Here is a 22748-nt window from a genome sequence, read left to right as displayed (position 1 = left end):
TCATCACTATAACAAGTACAATGTTTTTGACATTATAAAAAAGCAGCATGCCTGCTGTTTATTGTATTTGTGTGTGTAACGTCTAGACAGACGATGCACACTTGGTGTTGAGGCAAAATGCGTTTTGCATGTATTTCAACACAGAAAAATGCTATTTGCCATAACATTCTATGAGGTGGTAACATGCTGTTTTCTTTGCAGGAACTACTTGTTGCCAAAGATCATTGAAGCAAAGTACTTGGATATCATTGATTCTCAATACATGTAGATGAAAAAAATAAAAATAAACTAACACTTTTAAAGTGCATTTCCTATATGTATTTTTGTTAGGATAATACGTTTTCTGGTTGTGATATGTGCCTTCAATATCTGTTATGAATTAAATCTTTCTATAGTGTTCCCTGCCTATTTTTATTTATCTAGTGCAATCATAAACTCTTATTTTTCTTCCCATGATTCTCAAAGTGTCTCTTTGTTCAGTCACAGCATGTATCTGGCACTGGGATTTGTGGTGAGCAATATTATTATTTTAGTGTGCTATCTGAAACTGCACACAGAAATATTTGATCAAACAATACAGCAGAACAAACACATTTTAAAACACAATCTCAACACATTTCATTCAGAGCTTGCCGACCTCTAACGTGTTTAGGTTTCATAAAATACTTAAACCTTCTGATGCTGGTACCCACTACTGTAGATAGATCTTTAAAATCACACCCTCACTACCTTTGACTCTTATTCACACTACAAAATGACTGCCCCCTTTGAATGAATGATGGAAATAGTGTGATGCTTATTCTCTGTTGATGGAGAAATGTGTACCGCTCTCAAAACACATCTTTGCATCATTGTGGGGAAAAAGATGGGGAACAATTATGTTCTTGTTTTGATGTAAAGTAGACTATATATTTGTAATAGATTTAATTACATAATTCATACACCAGAGGGCTACATTTCATGCAATAAGGATAAACAGTCTGACATGTACTTTTTCAAAGGATTTTTTCATATCCAATAAACCCTACCATTTCTAAAAAAAGAAATTAATACTTTTCTTCAGCAAGGATGCATTAAATGCAATAGATCAATAGTGTCAGTCAATTTATGTTTCAAAAGATTTCTACTTCAAATAAACACTTTTCTTTTTAACGTTCTATTCGTCAAATAATCCTGAAAAGAATGTATCACTGTTTTCACACAAATATTAAGTAAACAACTGTTTTCAACATTGATAATGATGAGAAATGTTTCTTGAGCAAAAAAGTCATCATGATTTCTGAAGGATCATGTGACACTGAAGACTGGAATAATGATTCAGAAAATTCAGATAAAATATAGGCCTATATGTAATAGAGTTTATATGCTAATATATATGTCATTTTATATAACGTGACCATAGATGACAAGAGGAAAACACACAGAAAAGCTTATATAAATGGATTTGAGGACAAATTAGTGATATTAATGTTACCAGTTATAATGACTGTATACAAAATGAATAAACAAATAGCTTTGCAATTGATTTACATTAAACCTCCCAAAACTTTGATAGCATTTTAAAAGTGCATCAATGCTTTAAATCTTTTATTGTCCATTGTGTGTGTTTTCATAGGGCAAATTTTAAGAATGGCACATGGACCACAATGATTGTGATTCATCTGAAAGTTGTGTATCCTAGCAACATGTGAATAAAAAGCCCACCGGTGGTGAGCATGAGCTCAGAGGAGTCAAGAGGGCTCATGTACTGCAGTCTGATGAGGAGCTGTTTACATGCAATCAAAGGCAGGTCTCTTAAGACACAAGCCTCTAGCAGCATTGCAGAGATCCAATCACCTGTGTGAGCCTGACTGAGGATTAAAGACATTTCCATGAGGTTTGTGTGTAATGGGGAAGTCAAGAGATGAATAACCAGCAGGTCTGTAGGTGAATTGTCTATTGTTCTGGAAAAATGTGTCTTCATTTACTCAACTTCACCAAATGCTTTATTTTCTTTCTTCTGTCCGAGAACAGATGTTTTGCTGAACTGCTCTTCCCCATAATTTCCCATATAACAATACCCTGCTGAAAAAGCATTGCTGGTCATCAGCTTAAGGTATGTTTTGCATACACTGGGACCAGCAAGGGATGATGCTGGTTTGCTGGTCCACCAGCATGGCAAACGGGAGTGCTGGTGGACCAGATACAAAAGTATGAGAAAAGCATGACCATGCTGCATGGTCCACCGGCTAGATCAGCTCTAACCGGCATAAACCAGCCTGGACCAAAATGGAATTCATGCTGGTTAATGCTGTTTGTTTTTATCAGCAGGGTAATAGTAGTACCATAAAACAATTTGTGCACGTCAGTATTCCACATATTCTGAAGTCATATAGCTTTGTGTGACTGAACACAGACTGAATTTAAAGTTGTTACTCATTATCTTCCCCTCTGTGGTGACTCGTGACTCTCAAATCTCATATTTCAACACATGCAGTGCACCCCAGAGAGCTAAAACACACATACACACACACACACACACACACACACACACACACACACACACACACACACACACACACACACACACACACACACACACACACACACACACACACACACAGCCGTGAAAGCTATGAAATGAAAGAATGGGTTTTCAAATCCCCTTTGCATCATAATTGCCCCCTAATATGCTGTTAATTTACAGTGTATTTTCATTCCACTCATTTCTTCTGTCCTGACATTGATAGTGATTTTTATTTGATTTTTTTGGTCTAAAAATTCACTAAATGAGCACAACAAATGACTCAAATTCTTCTTCATTCCCCTTAAATTAACGACAAAGCGTGAAACCGCCCGTTTTATTGTCTTCATCATAGTTCCAAGGGGGCAATCAATAATCTCAGAAGTCTTAACATTGATCTCATTCTCAGTTTTTGATGGTATGTATGCACACATTATTTTGTCTAGAATGATAAATGGCTGCAGCTGTGTGAATTCTTCATGTGTTGTACCGAATTGTACTGTAACATTGTATTTCCAGAGTGCAGCCATTAAAGTGATTTCAGCCTCTTTTACATAGAATTGTGTGCCACAAAATGGAAAGAAAATAGCATGACCTAGATTTTAAAGGAGCCGTATTTTGTGTGCTTCAAAAATTGCCTTTTATTCTCCTTTTTGCAGAGTACAGATGGGTTCTGAAACAAGCCTTGTTTGGTCATTTTCTTTGTGGCTTTTATCTCATAAGTAATACAAATTTAAGAATATTCACATTGCATCGCTGGCTGTATTGGGATCATTTACATAACTGCTTTGCAGGGAGAGGAAAACATGTCATCAACACACCCCCACCCCTCTCACCTTCTCATCTCTGTATGGAAATGAATGCCTTAATCTTCCCCTTTGACATTCAACAGATAAGGTAATCAATGAAGCATGCTGTCTGTTTTCTCTCTCAGAGCAAGATGTGTAAGCACTATGTGCTAAAAGCCTCTGAGTCCTTGATGAATTCACTCGTCCTATGATTTGCTTTCAATTGAAAGTGCTACCACACACAATAGATCACTGGACAGCCTAATTTTATGTGTAAATATAAGATGTCCGCCATTTCAAAGACCAGATATCCCTTTGGATTTCAATTACATGTGGATATACTACAAATAGTGTAGTACACATATTACAAAGCTGCTCTTTATATTTCTTAATATGTTTACATTTTTGAAAGATTTGAAATGCAATATGTCATCCAGTATCTCAGCTCTATTCACACAAATTGCTTGTATTTATTTAGGAAACCCAATTAAGTGTTTGCTTGACAGATTAAAGTCACCATGATTGTTTATGGAATATTTCAGTATTTATTATAAATGATTTTTCTGTGCACATCATTTTATTAAATTTTTTTAATTAATGTGCCCTCGTAATTTTTTATCAAAATAATGTTTTACAGTGGTGGTGAAAAAAACTTCCATGTATTTTAGTGAGTGCTGGACAACCTGTCAAGCCAATTATATCCACCAATAGCAAACCACAACCATCCAATCAATTCCCCAAGGACACAACTAAGTCCCACCCTACATTTCTTCTTCTTCAACAACACTCAGATATAAGTCAAAATCTGCTGAGGAGTATTAATAGAACAACAGTTTTAAAAAGGTTCTGCATTTTTATTTCAAACAACTTTGTGCATCCAAATCACTCTTTTCCTGGTAAAAAACAAACTTGATTTTCGAATGGTAACATTTTTGACAAGCCAACATGCCAGGCTCAGAATAATGTCATTTATTTAAGCCAAGAAATAAACTTGAAAGAAATAAACAAGAAATACCTTAAAATAAGTATAATTAACTACTTAAAAAGCATTTCTAATGTCTCCAGCATGCTTTATAATAAACCAAAAATCATACATATGTAATATGTCACCCCTTATGCACGTTATCACTTCCATCAAAAACATCGACATAAACACTAATGGGCATCAATTACTTCACTGAATACTTGCCGGCTAAGAAATAAATAATTATTACCATTTGTTTTCAAGTCCACATCATTTGAATATCACAACACAGATGTCTGTCAAAAAATAAAGTGCACAATACACGGTAGTATTTACTGGAAGCAGAGGTCCAGCGAGTGCTCACATTTCCTGGAAAACCCATACTAATGGATGTTTTGAATGCGTTATATCTTTCCGAGGAGAGAATGAAAATGGCGGCCTGAATGGCTTTAACGTGCTGTTTGTCGATAACGTGCACAATACATAACGCACGTGCATAATTTTTTTCTTTACTCGCTGAAATTAAATCGGAATGATCAGGGAACTGAGTGAAATACTTCACACTGCATGCTTAAAGGGACACTTCACCCATTTGCATTAAGCTTTGTATTGTTAGAAACCCAGTCATATATTATAATAAACGTGGATTTTTCATTAATTTTCCCCTGAGATGGGAGAAATAAGGATTTAAGTGTTTTACTTCCTGCTTATTATGACGTAAAAATCATCATTTTGCGTCATAATAAGCAGGAAGTCACATTTCATTGAAAAGTATAGAGACTTCAAACACTAGCTCCTCATTATTCCAGGGGGCGGGACCCGCTCACGCTACAGGCCTATTACAGATCAGTGGGTGGGACTTCACTTTCTGAAACTAAAAGTAATATCCTCCATCTTGTTTGGAAGCTAAGCTAACAGCCACTGTGGAGCCAGCTGTGAAGATATAACAATAGCGGAGGGTAACGTTACTCAATATGATGTAGAAGAAGAGGATTTCGGAAGTCTGATGCTCGAATCAGGTGTTTGTGGCTACCTTTACAAGCTGCATAGCGAAGAGCAGCCGAGGCAGAAGACCTGCCTGTCGCGGACGAGAAGCCCAGACTGGCTCGAGCTGGGGGCGGACTGGTGGCGCCGGTGATCTCACTATGCAACTACGAACACAGAGATAGAGTCCGTCTGCTGCGAAGAATTTAAACGATGCCAATTTCTCCTGGACGAAATCTCAGAATCAGACGAGGACACGGACGTTTGTGTTGTGAACCATCCTAGTTTCGCACCGCATCTGACTGAACATCCCGGTAACGTTACCATGCAATAATTCACCACTTCGAAAGAAATACAAATGAGGAGTAATTCACTAATGAGTTCGCCAACTAACTAACGTTAGACATTTTGTGTGAAATGAATTTCAAGCTCCGGTGGTAGCTAGCCTTATAGACGGATGAGTGATTCATATGCTGTTCTGGATTAGTGGGAGTGGCTTGCGCATCTGTGCAATGTGGTGCATTGTGGGAGTTGTTGTCTTTCATACAAATGCGTCCTGAAGTTACTTTCTTTTTTTCCTCAGTCAAGAAGGCACCAAATTCAAAATTTATTTTACATTTCGACTACATATATGACCCACTTTCAATAAAGATCAATGTTCCCATGGGTGAAATGCTCCTTTAAGAGAATAAAAAGTAAATTCAATTGAAAAACATCGCCAGGTTAGTGAACATCATTCAACATGTTGGTTTTGACTGACATTTTTTAAGCACAAACTATGCATTCTGATTCTGACATCCCTGATTTGATTAGTTTCAATAATTTTCTATTCTTGACTGATCTTTTAAAAAAATAATTTTGGCAATAGATGAACTGTTAAATGAGTGATCAAACTTGACTTTCATATGCTGATGTAATATATGTTATAAACCGGACAGGTGAATTTGATCACTATTTTCTCAGTTTGATTAAAGGTACACTGTGTAGTTTTTTAAAGTATTTTATTAGCTAAAACAATGTCTTTATTCATAAATATGTCCTCATTGGTGTAAAAAGTACCTCTGCCAATGATCTGACTTATCCTCGTAAGCGAAGAATTTCTCATCTTTATTTACATTGGATGGGTAAGTCCAAGGAGGCTTCAATGTCATTCCGCCATTTTGAAAAACTATAATAGCAGAGAGGGACAAAAAGCACTAGCCTACCTCAACGCGTTTCCACAATGCGTTTTCATTCAGAGCTCAGTGACTGAAACCAGCTGAAACGGACAAGGAGATCAGTGAGAGGTGCTTGTCACTGCCACGGCAAATTTGAAAGGCTGCACTGCACGGTACTTCATAGTGCAGGACCACACTTATGCCGAGCCACAGGAGAAGGAATCCTCGTTGCCAAAAAAGCGAAATTACGAACCTCATCACCTGAAAGAAAACTCGATGAAGTGCTATTGGAAGACATGTTGTCATAGCTTCTTGGAACATAACGGCTTCAGTAGTTGCAACACGCATTTGAAAAAGCGAGGCGCTAGAGAGCACTATTCGTTTGAATGCAAAATACAATTTCACCGCTAGATGGGAGAAATTCGTACCTTTAAATGTTGTTTAATTTTCCACACAAAAATGATTGATAATCTTTACATGATTTTTTACATTGAATCACCCCTTCGCATATTTTGACTCATATGTCACAATAGGGAAGAAAAGACTATCGCAATTTCATTTCAATGCGACTTTAAACAGAAAAAAAAAATTCCATCCTGATCATTTATATTTGCTTAACTAAGTGTCTTCTTCCACAAAAAGACTCTATCTACACTAAACTTTGTATCTGAAACTAAATTTCATTATATGAATTTTTTGAAATGGTCTTGAATGGTGAAATGGTCTTGTACCTGTGCTTTAGCATTCTTAGCATGTGAGATCTATACTTGACCTATAATTGACTTACATTCATGCTACCTGACGATAAGTGCCTCTAACACAATACATCCATTTTCATGTTAGTTATTCATATGCTAAGAATACAAATGCTTGCAAAGAGAAATATATGGTGATGGTCCTAAAACAGCCTTTTTCTTTTGCTTCAAATGGAGTCGGTTCACACAAAGGTAAGAATTAATTATGAATGGTGATTGCTAAAGGTCATTTGATAAAGCTTCTTTTGAGTCCTGACCTGAATATCAGATATTCAGTAGATTGTGTGCAATATTATCTTGTACCACAGAGTCAGATCTTTGTTCTCTGTCTACACCAGATTATTTGATATGGTCAACAGTGCTTCTCCTACTACTGGAGCATATGGAAATTTGGACCTTTCCTTCACCCGTACTCAACAACTCATGTTCATTGTTCAGATTTTAATTATCTTTGTACTGTGTGGTGGTTAATCTTTGTGTTCTGGTAGAAGACATCAACTGTAATGTCTTTATTGCAAGTCTGCAGTGCCTTTGATATAAAATGTTTAATTTCACACAGCAGCTGTGTGAAATCTATGGATAATCAAGAAAGATAATTTATGGATGACCAAGGTTTAGACAAAATGTGAACATGGTGTGACTCATTAAGACGTGAAAGTGATTGTTCACCTAAAAATGAAAATTATGTCATCGTTTACTCACCCTGTTGCCATTTCAAACCCATAAGAACTGGGATATATTAATATTCTTTCATCATTTACAAAAAAAAAATCAGATAGACTTGATTAAACCACTCGATTCATATGGATTACGTTTATGATGTCTATGAAAATTTTGAAGCTTGAAAATATTGGTTGTGTGGACTTCCAGTGGATGGACAAAAATGATGAAAGAACATTAGAGAAAAATCCATTTTGAATTTAAATGTTAATTTTTCAACGTTCATCAAAAACTTTTTGTTTTTCAAATGAAGGTTTTTATAGTCAGTGATATCAGATTGTGTGTATGTTTTCTATTTGTACTTGTCCTGTAACTTCATATAACTTTCTAGCTAACAAGCACCACAACATCGAGTTACAGGGTAACTCATTTTCCCAGTAATTATACACTTGCAATAGTTTTAGTTGCTTTAATTGAAACACTGAAGACCAAACTTAATCAGTGCACTTGCTATAAAAATAAATAAAAATACTGTGTAAATGCACTGATAAGTACCCCGTAATTTAAAAAAAGCCTATATTGTATAAGTAATAAATTAAGTACCCATTAGTTCTAAAATACTATCAGTATAAATGTATTGTTAATTTTCCTGTTAGCCCGCCTTTATTCTCCAGACTATTCATATTGTTCCCTTATATTTACACATACGCACTTTATAGGTACACTACACCGAAAGTTATGCTGTAAATTCGTACTTTGCGGGCTGTAATTTACCAAATTTTTACCAAATTATCTTCGTATATGTTTCGAGGATGAACGAAAGTCATACAGGTTTGAAACGACATGAGGGTGAGTAACGATGACAGAATTTTAATTTTGAGATGTGTGCTGTTTGGCTAACTGCTAGCATTTGTGAAATAAACCTCAAAACATTGTGCCCTGAATTTTTTATTCGATTTTTCAATTTTAATATAAAATCATAATGATATGTCTACTGCCTCAAAGTCATTGTATAAATTGGATATGTAGTTATATCAAGCTTGAGCAAGTAACAGGAAAGGAAAAGGACATCAGCACTAGTGCCGTGTGACATGAATTACACAGGGAATTCTGTATACATTATTAAAAGGGCCATATGCATACTTATAATTTTAGTCCTTTAAAACTTTTACATGTAAATGAGCTCAGTTGTAATTGGCTAATGTGTTGTCGGTTTGCAGTCAGGTCAGGTGCAGTAAGGTGTTGCTGTAGGTGTCTCTGCCCTATACTTCACATACTGGGAGTATTTAGTGTAGGCCTAATAGAAGTATTATTAAGTCATGTTTAATCTTGTCAAAAACTCAAAAATCTACAACATGCTGTCTTTCAGAAAGACAGAGCGATTCATGTAGACACTACTGTCCCACAGCTGTGTACACACACACACACACACACACACACACACACACACACACACACACACACACACACACACACACATACATACAACACAGTGTTTCACAGACTTTTCCCAACAAATACCTACTTGAATCATTTTATTTTCCTCTTGTGGTGATTATTCAGGAATAATATTATCAGTCCTACTTTATCTTTATTGCTTTATAGCTTTATAGTGACTGTGTTTGCCAACTTGATGAATACTAATTAGACGATGATATGTAATGTTGGCAGTCGTGACAAACCATTAAGATTTAGAATGAACATTAGAGTATGCCAACATATTCAAAAGGCAACAGAAAATATTATACATTATAATCTTATAAATCTGGTCATTTTATCTGCATTTAGTAGCCTAGTTTGGTGCTAATTTAAACAGTTTTACACATTTAAGGGGACCTATTATGCCCTTTTTTACAAGATGTCAAAAGTCTCAGATGTCCCCGACTATGTCTGGGAAGTTCCAGCTTCATTTATTATACCATGTTTGAAATTCGTGCATGCCTGTATCTTTAAATGCAAATGAGCTGCTGCTCCCCATCTCTCCAGAAGAGGATGGAGCCTACAGCTCGTGCCTCAGTCCAGATACTCTGTCAAAAACGTACTCGGTTACTGACGTAACCTCGGTTCTCTCTAGAAGAGGGAACGAGTACTGCGTAAGATATCTTACGCTAGGGGAAAATCCTTTTTCCGCGAGATATTGAAGCCAAAAATTATCCTTAATTTTGTAATAATGCAAAACGCGTTGCGGCAGCATGCAGACATAGGCGAGGCAGCTCGCGCGCCTATTGGCTGCTCTGCGGCAACTGCAGCAGCCTATCGAGCGAGGCCTGGCGTGACGCCAGACCCAATCAGGGCACTTCGCGCCCGCTGCGTCACGTCCCGCCGAAATGGGCGTGGTCTAGGCCTATAAATACCGCTCGCAGGCAGCTATTATCTGGTTTTTCATCATCGAAGCAACCAGAGCGTGTGCATGCACGGCAAGATACGCAGTACTCGTTCCCTCTTCTAGAGAGAACCGAGGTTACGTTAGTAACCGAGTACGTTCTCTTACGAGAGGTCTCTCGTACTGCGTAAGATATCTTACGCTAGGGGACCCAATGCAAAACGCCGTGCATGCTGAGATCTGACACCAAAGACCCAAGGGCGAAAACCCGGGGTACATATAGTGCACAATCACTCAGGGAACTCACAGGGAGTCCGGGAAGAGGGAGGGGCGAAGCCGCACTCTTCCACATATGGCAGCGTCGCTGAGACGCGAATTTCATCATACAGACAGGGCGGGGTGCGGCCTGAACTGATGGGGGAATGTGGGTCTTACACAGTTTGCCCAGGCACATCTCGTGCTGTTACTTTTTACTGTCGAACATTGAGCTGTGCTCAGTAGATGCAGCATTCTGAGCTGATCGCATCAGGTCAGATAATACTGGTAAACTTAGACCGACAGCAGCCTGGCCTGCAGGGCGGGAACCTCTAGGTTATAAAACCTTATAAATGTAGACGGGGAGGCCCAGCCTGCCGCCATACAAATATCTTGCAAGGCAATCCCACTTGACCAGGCCCACGAAGAGGCCATGCCTCTCGTGGAGTGCGCTCTGACACCCAACGGGCACTGCATGCCCTTGGAGGCGTATGCCAGCGCTATAGCATCAACTATCCATCTGGATAGGCTCTGTTTCGACGCGGCTAGTCCCTTAGAACGTCCGCTAAACGAAACAAAGAGCTGCTCCGTCTGTCTGAAACCAGACGAGCGAGACACATAAGCTCGTAATGCCCTGGCTGGGCAAAGGAGGCTCGCGTCTCTTTCCTCATCAGGGACCGGTAGGGCTGACAGGGAGATAACCTGCGCCCTAGACGGTGTGTTGAGGGATTTTGGAACATAACCGTGCTTAGGTTTGAGTATAACTTTTGAGTCATTAGGCCCAAACTCCATGCACGCCGCGCTCACAGAGAGCGCGTGTAGATCCCCTATGCGCTTCACTGAAGCGAGAGCCAGCAAAAACACCATCTTGAAAGACAGGTGTTTCAAATCGATTGACTGTAAAGGCTCAAATGGCGCACCTTTCATGGCTTCCAGAACCGTAGAAAGGTCCCATACGGGGACTGAGGGAGGTCTGGGAGGATTCAGTCTCTTAGCCCCTCTAAGGAAGCGGATGACTAAATCGTTCCTTCCTATTGACTGACCAAGCGTTGTTTCTGAGAACGCTGCTATAGCCGCCACATAAACTTTGAGCGTGGAGGGGGCCCTGCCCTCATCCAACAGCTCTTGTAGGAAGGAAAGCACCTCCGTCACACCACAGTCTGTGGGTGACACACCACGGGCTGTGCACCAGCCCGAAAACACTGACCATTTCGAGGAATAGAGTCGTCTCGTAGACGGAGCTCTAGCCTGCGTGATCGTGTTTAATACTCCTTTAGGGAGTCCAACATGCAGCGGGCGCATGCGGAGCAGGCCCAGCTGGAGCACTGACGATGCTGAGGCCATGAGACCTAGCATCTTCTGAAATTTCTTGAGCGGGACAGACGCGCCGCAGCGAAACGCGTTCGCTGTGCGTTGAATGTCTACCGCGCGCTGTGGCGATAGTCGCGCTATCATGGACAGCGAGTCCAATTCTGTGCCCAGGAAAGATATCTTCTGACTGGGTAACAGAGAGCTCTTCGCCCAATTGACACTGAGACCCAAATCCTCGAGGTGATCGAGTAAAATGGTCGTGTGTTCTATGAGCACTGCGCGAGATTGCGCTAGAATCAGCCAATCGTCCAAATAGTTCAGCACTCGCATGCCTCTCATTCTGAGGGGTGCGAGCGCCGCGTCCATGCACTTCGTAAATGTACGGGGTGCCAGGGACAAACCGAATGGCAGGACTGTGTACTGATATGCCTGGCCCTCGAAGGCGAATCTCAAATATCGCCTGTGACGTGACGCTATCTGTATTTGAAAATACGCGTCTTTCAGATCTATTGACACAAACCAATCTCCTTGGCGAATCTGCACAAGGATTTGTCTGGTCGTGAGCATCCTGAACTGTCGCTTCACAAGCACTTTGTTCAGTTGCCTTAGATCTAGTATGGGTCTGAGACCCCCGTCTTTTTTCGGTACCAGGAAGTATCTGCTGTATAGCCCTCCTTCGCTCTGAACTTGAGAGAGAGGCTCTATGGCCCCTTTGCTCAATAGTTTCGCCACTTCGGCTCGAAGTAAATGTGCTACTTCTGTTTTTACCGTGGTCTCGACGCGCGCCACATAGAGGCGAGGGCGTCGGTGAAACTGCAGCGAATAGCCTCTTTTTATAATGTTTCAGAAAATACACTCTTTTGGTGATTTATCTGGGTAGCCGTGAAAACGGCATTTGTGTGCAGGCAAGCGGGTGACAGAACCGACTTGTTGGCTGCAGAAAACACTGGAACAGTCACATTTGCTGGAACTGGACGAGCGAATAGCTTTGGTGTGAGTCTGGCCGCAGCGGGACTTAAACACCGTCGTTTTCCTAGCTGTGCTAGGACGACTTCGGGGCCTCGGGCTTCACCGTAATCCTAGGTCGCTGGCCACGTACGGCGGGCGGCGACCGGATGAGCGGGAGCGCGGTCTCGCGCTTCTGGCCTGGCGGCGCTGTGAAGTGGAGGCAGTGGACGGTGGCTGTGGCTGTGAGCTCTGAGCAGACGGTTTCGCACGGCCTGCTGCAGAGCTGGAGCGCTTCGGGAGGAAGTGCTTCATAGCCTGTGACGCTTTTTGTACCTCTGCGAATCTCTCTGCGAAATCCTTGACGGAGGATCCAAAGAGGCCTGTGGCGGAAAGCGGGGCGTCGAGGAACGCGGTGCGCTCAGACTCGGCCATTTCCGAGAGCGTCAGCCAAAGATGTCTCTCAGTCACGGTGAGAGAGGCCATATTCCGTCCAATGGCTTGCGCTGCAGACTTAGTAGCACGGAGAGCGAGGTCCGTGGCACTCCTTAAGTCCGGCACGCAGATCGCGTCAGGTCCTTCCTCATCCAGCTTACGGAGGAGATCGGCCTGGAAGATCTGAAGCGTTGCCATGGTGTGCAGCGCTGACGCAGCTTGCCCGGCGGCGGAGAAAGCGCGGCGGAGCAGGCTTGACGTCGTGCGGCAAGCTTTAGAGGGTAGGGCCGGCTTAGCACGCCGTCCAGCGGAGGGCGGGCATAAGTGGGCCGCTATCGCCTCTTCGACCGGCGGCAGCGAAAGGTATCCTTTGTTCTTGGCATCGTCAACAGCGGAGAATGCCAAAGAAACAGCAGGACGCACTCTAGCCGAATAGGGGGCGTTCCGGGACTTGGCGACTTCTTCGTGTAACTCAGGAAGAAAAGGCGCCGGTCTGGACGCAGGCGAAGCGCGCTCCCCAGGCAGGAAAAATCCATCCAGCCGGTTGTGAGCGGGCTGCTCAGGCGAAGACCACTCGAGGCCGAGGCTCGCCGCGGCCTGTGCGAGTACTCGCATGAGCTCCGTCTCAATGGACGCTCTCTTGCCTGACGACGTGCGGGCAGGGGGCGTGGGGTCCTCAGAGCCCGCCCAATCCTCACTGCCTGACACCAGGATAGAGCAGGAATCATCCTCTCCCAGCAGGGCTTCCTCATCCACGATGTCAACGGAAGCGGCGGCAGACGGCGGCCGCTGTCCGTCAGGAAGCGAGGCTGACGAAGCCGGGGAAGCAAGCGGGCGAACCGGCGAGCTTTGGCGGCTGAGGGAGGGTTCCGCGGCGGCGACACACACACACACAAATAGAGTACAGTGTAATCAGAAAGGATATAAGCGCCGGAAAGCGCAGCAGGAAGGCAGGAAGGCGGCGCGGCCAGCGACTTCAGTGACTCGTCCCGCTGAAGGTGCTCTCTCTCAGACGGCGCGGCTTCTTCTCCAGCTCCAGCGATGCGTGTGCTTCGCTTGAAGGATGAAAAATCAGATAATAGCTGCCTGCGAGCGGTATTTATAGGCCTAGACCACGCCCATTTCGGCGGGACGTGACGCAGCGGGCGCGAAGTGCCCTGATTGGGTCTGGCGTCACGCCAGGCCTCGCTCGATAGGCTGCTGCAGTTGCCGCAGAGCAGCCAATAGGCGCGCGAGCTGCCTCGCCTATGTCTGCATGCTGCCGCAACGCGTTTTGCATTATTACATAATTAAGGATAATTTTTGGCTTCAATATCTCGCGGAAAAAGGATTTTCCCCTAGCGTAAGATATCTTACGCAGTACGAGAGACCTCTCGTAAGAGAACTAACAAAACATCTATTTGTTTTTTATCATCATCTCTATCGCGGCCACGCTCACGGGACATTGCAGTTCTTCGTTATCATGGAAGTTTGTTTTATTTTCATGCATTTTAAAGCCATATCAGTTTAAACTTCTGTGTTTTTCTGAGCACACACATCCAAAGGATGCACACATAAAGCTGACTGTCAGACGGTCTATCCCGTGAGTATTAGACAAATGTTCCTTTTACATCCTACTGCATTTGAAGTCGATATGAAATCAAAATTGAAGTTTTTTGGGCTTTTAGTATGTTAGCCTTAAGGTTATTTATAAGCTAGTGTGCTCCAAAACAATGACAAAATTAGCAATTAGAAGATATAAGCATTCAAAACTTACAGTCTCTCACTTCCGCCAATATGGATAAATGATTTTGATGACATCACTCTGCACTTCAGATTTTCATCAGATTTTCTGTGTAATCTGTGTAAATATCCTTTCCATTGGTGTGAATGAAGTCTGGTTTCACATTAGTGTAGTGTCACTTGAAAGTTACTAAAGGATTTAAAGGACTAACATTATAAGTATGCATATACTTATGTTATGTTATGTATATACCTGTGTGTTTCACAGACTTTACCCGAAAGATACCTACTTGAATAATTTTATTTTCCTCTTGTGGTGAAATCACGAATAATGCTATCAGTCCTACTTTATCTTTATTGCTTTATAGTGACTGTGTGGGCCAACTTGATGAATACTAATTAGACGCTGATATGTAGTGTTGGCAATCGTCGTGACAAACATTAAGATTTAGAAAACTAGTTAATTTGAAGCTTTTTTGAGTAGGGTATTCCTGCAATACCAGATGCTGCAGTTTCAGGATCACATTCCTAGGTTTTTATTTTATTTGATGTATTAGCAGTTTATAGCCTATTATATAGCACTTACTATTCAATTCTATATTTTTATAATTATAAATACAGGAATGATTTAGTTGTTTAATTGTATACATTTTATTGATATATTGTCCTAACCAACCCATAACCCTACACATACCCGTTGGTAACCCTCTTGAAATATTTTACCTAATTTGTTTCAGTATATGAGCCCTATATTCTTGTGTCTGTGCAAGACTTTAATTCATTAGCCATAGCGCAGTGTAGTGCTTCATGTCAGATGTCTGACCCACTGAACAAAGTGCAAACGGTAAAACAATTGCGCTACTAATTAGTGTGTTTATTTGTACATTAATAAATTAAAATAGTAATTAAGAAATCAAATACCAGGTTACACTATCCAGCAGCGCAATTAACTGTTTTTGCCCAGCTAAATACACTGAAAGCCTCGCACATTCAAGTTTAAAATGGGCGCGAAAGATAATAAAAAAAGAATAATTTCTATGGGTTTAGTCTTTGTATATGTTTGTTTAAAGTTTGAATCAGGTCTCCTCTGTTAGAGTAGCATTGGCTAGGTGGCGCTGTCACAAAACTACTAGGGTGCTGAAATGTGGTCCTAGAGCTGCGATCCTGAAACTGCAGCCTCCGGTTAAATAGGGCACTATTTGAGGGGACAGCCATTTGTATTGGCGTCCAGACCATAGTGGACGTTATTGAGTGCACTCATTTAATCACACAATGCACTGCAATAACAAGTGTACCGATGTACATTCAACGGCTAGAAAATACTCTTAATGCTGTGTAATATCATACAGGTATAAATTCCTTTTTAAATTATTATTAACTTGTTTAATTAAGGTTTAGTTAAGATAAATCTTTACATCTTACTAGTTGATTCAAATGATTATTAAAGAGCAAGCACAAACTATGCAAAAGTGGCAGCCCTTACAGCGCACTCAGTGTCTAAATTCACTGACTCATTTTCATTCACTCCTTCAAGTGGACCATATTAGTGGAGTAATGTCGGGAATAGTGAATGAGGGTATGGGGGCGATTTGAGACAGTCATAGCATTGGCTTTTTTTCGCTATTTTCATCTTTCAGGTTTAAATTAGTCTTCATGTCAGCATCACCGGATGTGATGTTTTCTTGTATCATAGTACATCGATAACTCATCTGTGTCTCATGATTATTCATGAGACTGCATGTCCTTATCCTATGATAAGACACCTTGCTTAATTATTCATGACACCGCATGTAGATTTACTGTACAATCGTATACAATAAGTGAGAGATGCATTTTTGGATCAAACATTTTTTGTTTTTGTTTTGTATGAGTTCCTGCATCTCATAAGTCTTCTTCCATAGGGTACATTGAGTCTTCGACACTTGAGTCTTTTTTAATCCTGTTAACCCTCTGAGGTCTGAGCTGTTTTCTGGGCCCTGGAGGTGGTCTGACATGCTCTGACATTTGTGTTTTTTCTGTTACTAGTGACATTTTCATGGCTAAAGTCTAATTACACTGTATTCAGCACAAACTCTGCTACAATAATATATCAGCAGCATGTATGTAAAAGTTTGTAGTTTTGAGATAATGACATTTATGCGTGGTTTGTGAAAATACAAAAAAAAATTCTCACTGAAATAAGGCCATGAAACCCATACTGATTATTTCTTCACAAGACTTTTGAAAATTGTATGACATAGCCTAGAATATTTGCTCCAAAACTATGTGAAAATCACCCTGACTGCTCATTCAGATAAGACAATATATTGATTTAAAATTTCTAAGACGTGTTTTGTGTGACAAAGCCATATGCGAAGAGGCGTGATCATCTCATTAATATGTACACTTGAGTCTTCTTTAATCCTGTTAATGTGTAAGCAGGGACGAAGAGAGGTGTGAATCCAGTTGCAGCAGTATTTATTGAAAACGAAAACAAAGATAATCCAAATAGAGGGTCAAAACCAGGAACAGGATCAGGAACATGAACATGAACATGAACATGAACATGAAGCATAATTAAAAGAGCAGGAACACAACAGCTTTCACACAAAATGCAAAGACAACAACCAACAAACCAAGACTGAAACACTGGGTAATATGTACACAGGATAACAAGAGGTTAACAAGGCACACCTGAAACTGATTAATCAAGTCAAGTCAAGTCAATTAATCACTATGGTAATAAACAAGACAAAGGCAAACAGGAACTAAACAGGAAAGGGGAAGTAATGATTTAAGGTGAACAGAAAATACATTTCAAAATTAGACTCCACAACAAGGAACCATGATACAGGGATCGTGACAAATCCATTCTGTCAATAACTGTCTTTACAGCCCTATAAGCCAACAACCGGCTTATAATATTCCACAAAATAAGCCTCAAAAGTTATTAAAGATGCAACAGCATGTTCATATATACTTTTGATGCAGAGTACAAATGCGAAGGGCTGTGCATTTATTTGTGCATAAAATTATGGCTGTCATTGGATATGTATGTATTTTTGTAATTTACGGTAAGCTTACAAAACTATGTATAATATCAAAACCATGATATAATACAGTTGGAATCAAAATTATTCAACCCCCATTGCAAATCATGTTTATTAACAAAATGTACAGACTTTAAGCTGTTTGCAATGAACAAATGAAACAAAAATATAATGAAATAAAATAGCTCAACACAACAAAAGTAAAAAAATGTGGTCTCCCAAATTCAACTGAAAATGAGTGAATTCACGTAGTCTAATGTAGTTAGAATGCAAGTCAGCATATCTAAAGCATACATTTCTATGGAATCATTAAAATAGCACTATGGCAGCTTAGAACATTAAACATGAATAATATGTACTCTGCTAAGTACATAAATCATTGTTAATATGCTATGAACAGAGCAGTAGTGTCAAATATTGTGTTTACTAGCAGGACGCACTGAATGATTGCTTCAAAAGGGCCAGTTAGGTCAGCTTTTTCTGGCACCAGAAGTTCACTGAATATATTTATTTTCAATTTATTTTGGACTGATGAAAAATCTTCATCATTATACATTAGTCGTCCATGAATGTTTTGACTTTTAACCAGACAGATGCAGCCAAAACGAATTGAGAAAATTGTATTCTGGGAGCAGAAGACTTGAATCAACCAGAATCCAAAACAGCTTGGGATAGATGTATTCATTTGCCGTTGAGGCTTTGCAAAAGATAAGTGCTACTGGAGCCTTTGTTTTTTCCCTCAGGGCTGTTTTTTCATCAAGGCTTTTAGATGGGTGTATGTCTGTATTAGTCCCCTGCCATTCAATTGTAAAAACTCGCATCTGTGTTTTTAAAGTGTCTATTGATTTGATTGTACTGCAGGGCCTGGTCAGAGTTGACCCCAACAGAATTCGTTTTCAACTGCCGGAGGCCCCATTTATAGACATCATTAAAACCCCAAAATAATCAACCCCCATTTAGAGACTGTTTTAGACGAGAGTTTTTGTGGAAGCAAGCATTGTCACCATAAAATGCTGTTGACCCTCAAGCTCAATGAGGGATTTGAGAAAATATGTAGATTGGAGTAGATACTGCCCCCAGCAATCACTTTGTGGTTATGGGCTTGTCCATCAAAGGAACTTTGTATCACAGTCTTTTTTTTAGATGCACCCTGCATATGTAACTTGTGCTTCTTTGCTTCAAGCAATTTGTCTGCAGGAACATAAACCAGTGTTCTCAGTCAGTGCGGGTTCAATGTGATCTATGCTCTATCGTTTATTCTTCATGAGACTTGAAAGGCTAATAATTTGCCTTCATATCTCTGCAGTGACTGAGCGAGAACACATGTTGTTAAATGGCAGATCACATCCTGTCATCTCTAGCATCTCTACCACTGTCTAATTGGCTCCCTACTGTTTATTGCAGGGGCGCCGCCATTGCACAACAGAGCAACCGCTGTTCTGGTGGACTCTGGGATATGCTGTTGCTAAAATAATCACTTATTTGGACATGACGAGATGAGTGCAATTGCATTATTTCTCACAGCAAATACTTTTTCACTGTACGTATCAGCAAGTATCCGCAGACTGGCAAACTAGTGCCAGAAATAATGAATGCTTTTCACAATGGGCTTGAGATGTGACATGTCAAAAGTGTAATAATTATCATGATATCTATTAATAATGTTATCTAAAGTATAGCATCTGTTTCTTTTAAACCAATTAGTGTAATATTCCATCCATCTTCTTCCGCTTATCCGGGGCCGGGCCACGGGGGCAGCAGTCTAAGCAGGGATGCCCAGACATCCCTCTCCCTAGACACTTCCTCCAGCTCTTCCAGGGGGACACCGAGGCATTCCCAGGCCTGCCGGGAGACATAGTCCCTCCAGCATGTCCTAGGTCTTCCCCGGGGGCCTCCTCCCGGTGGGACATGCCCGGAACACCTTCCCGGAAAGGCGCCCAGGAGGCATACCTGAAAAGATGCCCGAGCCACCTCAGCTGGCCCCTCTCGATGTGGAGGAGCAGCGGCTCTACTCTGAGCTCCTCCCGAGTGACCGAGCTTCTCACCCTATCTCTAAGGGATCGCCCAACCACCCTGTGGAGAAAGCTAATTTCGCCCGCCTGTATTCGGGATCTTGTCCTTTCGGTCATGTCCCACAGCTCATGACCATAGATTAGAGTAGGAACGTAGATTGACCGGTAAATCGAGAGCTTCACCTTGCGGCTCAGCTCTTTCTTCACCACGACAGATTGGTACATCGACGCAGCCGTCACATTCATCATACAACACAGACGCGCTGCGTTAAAACACTACGTGAAATAACTCGAGGCCCAGAGAGAAGGAAATGAATAGTGGAATAAAGTCGTTATTTTTGTGTTTTTTTGCGCACAAAAAGTATTCTCGTCGCTTTATAAACTTAAGATTGAGCCACTGTAGTCACTTGGACTATATTAACGATCTCTTTAATAACTTTTCTGGGCCAGCAAGTTTCAGTCCCTTAGAAGCCTATGGAGGAGTGAGATAGCGCTCAGATTTAATCAAAAATATCTTAATTTGTATTCCGAAGATGAACGAAGGTCTTACGGGGTTGGAACAACATGAGGGTTAGTAATTTTCATGTTTGGGTGAACTAACCCTTTAAGGTTTACTCTATTCTTCTCCCAGTTCACCTGCCACTTACTTTTATGTATTTCGGGAGAAGTGGATGAATTCACGTGTTGTAAATCCAACAGATCCGATTATCTGAACTGCGTCTGCGGCACAAACTAAGATGGCGGCGCCCATCGCACATACAGCTCAACTAACGCGATCGTTATAAAGGTGTTTAAACAACAAAACACTTCCACTCGCATATATTTGACAATCGGAATATCAGATATTTCATGCCATATCTAACAAATTTGTGAATATTTTGAATAAAAAAGGAAAAATGACATAAAAGCAGATCATCATTCATTCAGCTCTGTTGTTGCTGCGGTGTGTCACGTGACAAGCAATGATGTGTCACCATGGAAACCATAAAGTGACACATTCCGGTCGCCTTGAAAAACTCATGCTGGGGGGTCAGCCAGAATATTTTAAACTTGCGTGTGAAAGGGTTAATGCATTTTGCTTTTGATAAATATAAATCAAAATCCTTGATCAAAGACATTTTGTCCTCTTACACAAACAGAAATAGTCACAAACAACAAGTCAAGGTCTGAATTCCTTAAAGCTCCAATATGTAATATTTTTTCACCACAAGAGGGCGCAGTTTCCAACAATAACAAAGGCAAAGCTTGATGACGCTATGAAGGAGGTGACGATGGGAGATGTCGTTTTTAATGCGTTTTCACCATCTAGTGATGTATCTAAACGGAATTAATGAATCATGATCACAGATGAGGTAATTTATTCGTTTTTGTATTACCTGTATGTCTGATCGTATTATTTTATGTCATCATAATTAATGAACTGCAAGGAACGTGAAATGTTATGCTATATTATTACAGGCATGTGGTGTAGCCTAATTCATATCTATTAAAATCATCTTTACTGTAACTATTACGTTACTTGTACAAAAAAAAAAAAAAAAAAAATTGCTTACCTGTCTATCAATACACTCGCGAGAGCAGAGTCTCTGTCAAGTCCAAGATTGTCGCGCAGCTCTCTCCATCTCGAAAACGCCTGGCGGATATTTATCCGGGTTTTATCCCTCCGTTTGTCACACAGTCTGCGTGTATCCGAATATGGACGCTTTCGTTTTGTTGTTTCAAATTGTCAAAATTTGAATCGTATAATAAAAAAAAAATATATATATATATATTGATCAAAATTTGAGAAATATATGAAATATTATCATTGGGGTGAAATAAAAAACATTTTTTGTCAGTTTTGTTACCTGACTCGATCATGTGGAAGGGAAGGCAGAGCTACTCGGTTACTTACCTCGGTTCCCTGAGAGATAAGGGAACGAGTATTGCGTTGCAAACGCTATGAGAAAACTCCTTTTCTCGAGAAAATAACGACCATGGTGTGTAAAGCAGAAGCAGCCTGGCCAGCGGCGGAGTATGCACGATCCGCGAGTGCTGAAGACGTTCTGCACGGCTTTGATGGGTGCGCAGGACACAAATGGGCGGCGACAGCTTCTTCCAGTGGCGGGAGCTTTTCCCTCAGCGCCGTCAACAGATGCGTTAACTGTACGTACACACCGCCGCCGACTTGAGCTGCAAAGAAGCTCTGGCCGCCCGGTCAAGGACGCTTGTCAAAAAATACGGGGAAGCTTGGCCGCTCTGAATAGTGAGTGAGTGCGCGCACGCGACCGGGGCTCTCTCTCTCTCTCTCTGTGCTCGTTTTTAGAGGCAGAAGAGCGCGTGCGCGCTTAAAATTTCATTTTTTTTTTTGGTAAGAACATTCACCCGCCAGTGTGGTGGATAGCCTTTTGAGATTTACTCGCCAAACAGAAAATCTACCCGCATTTGGCGCTTGGCGGGTGTTAATTTCGGACCCATAACCACCACTTCCGCATTTGACCATGTGATATTCCGGTGTGGTGGAATATCACATGGTCCACACCGGAAAAAAGCGGACATTGTGTCACTGAGAGGCAACATTTCTTTTCCGGGACGGCCAGTTATTTAAAATCGGAATTTCTCTGAAATAAAAAATCTTTGGAGACTTTTGAGATATTGTAAGTACACAACTGGAGGAAATATATTTTATTACAAAATTGTTACATATTGGAGCTTTAACTATTCTACTACTAACACCGGGGCATATCGAAGGGCCCATCCCTTTTTTTTTTTGTAAACTGCCAATAGGGGAGAGACATACACAGAAAGATGAGCTACTTTCTCAGAAGACAGACACTATTAATTTTTAATCTGATAAAAGTGAGTTTTGTTAACTTTTTGAAGCATAGTGTAGTATGACCTTAAAGCTAACAGACATGGCACAAAA

The 22748-nt window shown here is 41.0% G+C and overlaps 1 protein-coding gene and 1 long non-coding RNA gene across 2 annotated transcripts in view; one reads left to right on the top strand and one right to left on the bottom strand.

Moving 5' to 3' along the window:
- The window catches only part of LOC309504564 (solute carrier family 4 member 11-like), a 37920-nt gene extending 37469 nt beyond the window's left edge, over positions 1 to 451 (top strand). The window contains exon 19 of the mRNA XM_082177718.1: positions 202 to 451. Within this exon, the coding sequence (XP_082033844.1) occupies positions 202 to 268 (67 nt within the window). The 3' untranslated portion in view covers positions 269 to 451. The remainder of the gene's footprint in view (positions 1 to 201) is intronic.
- Positions 1 to 22748, bottom strand: part of LOC309504606 — a 384924-nt gene that overhangs the window by 305049 nt on the left and 57127 nt on the right. The window lies entirely within an intron of this gene.

This window comes from Leuciscus leuciscus, assembly GCF_965113295.1.
Source record: "Leuciscus leuciscus genome assembly, chromosome: 8".
NCBI classification, from domain to species: Eukaryota; Metazoa; Chordata; class Actinopteri; order Cypriniformes; family Leuciscidae; genus Leuciscus; species Leuciscus leuciscus.
Note: the sequence above shows the minus strand (reverse complement) of the source record. Positions and strands in the feature narration are given on the sequence as shown.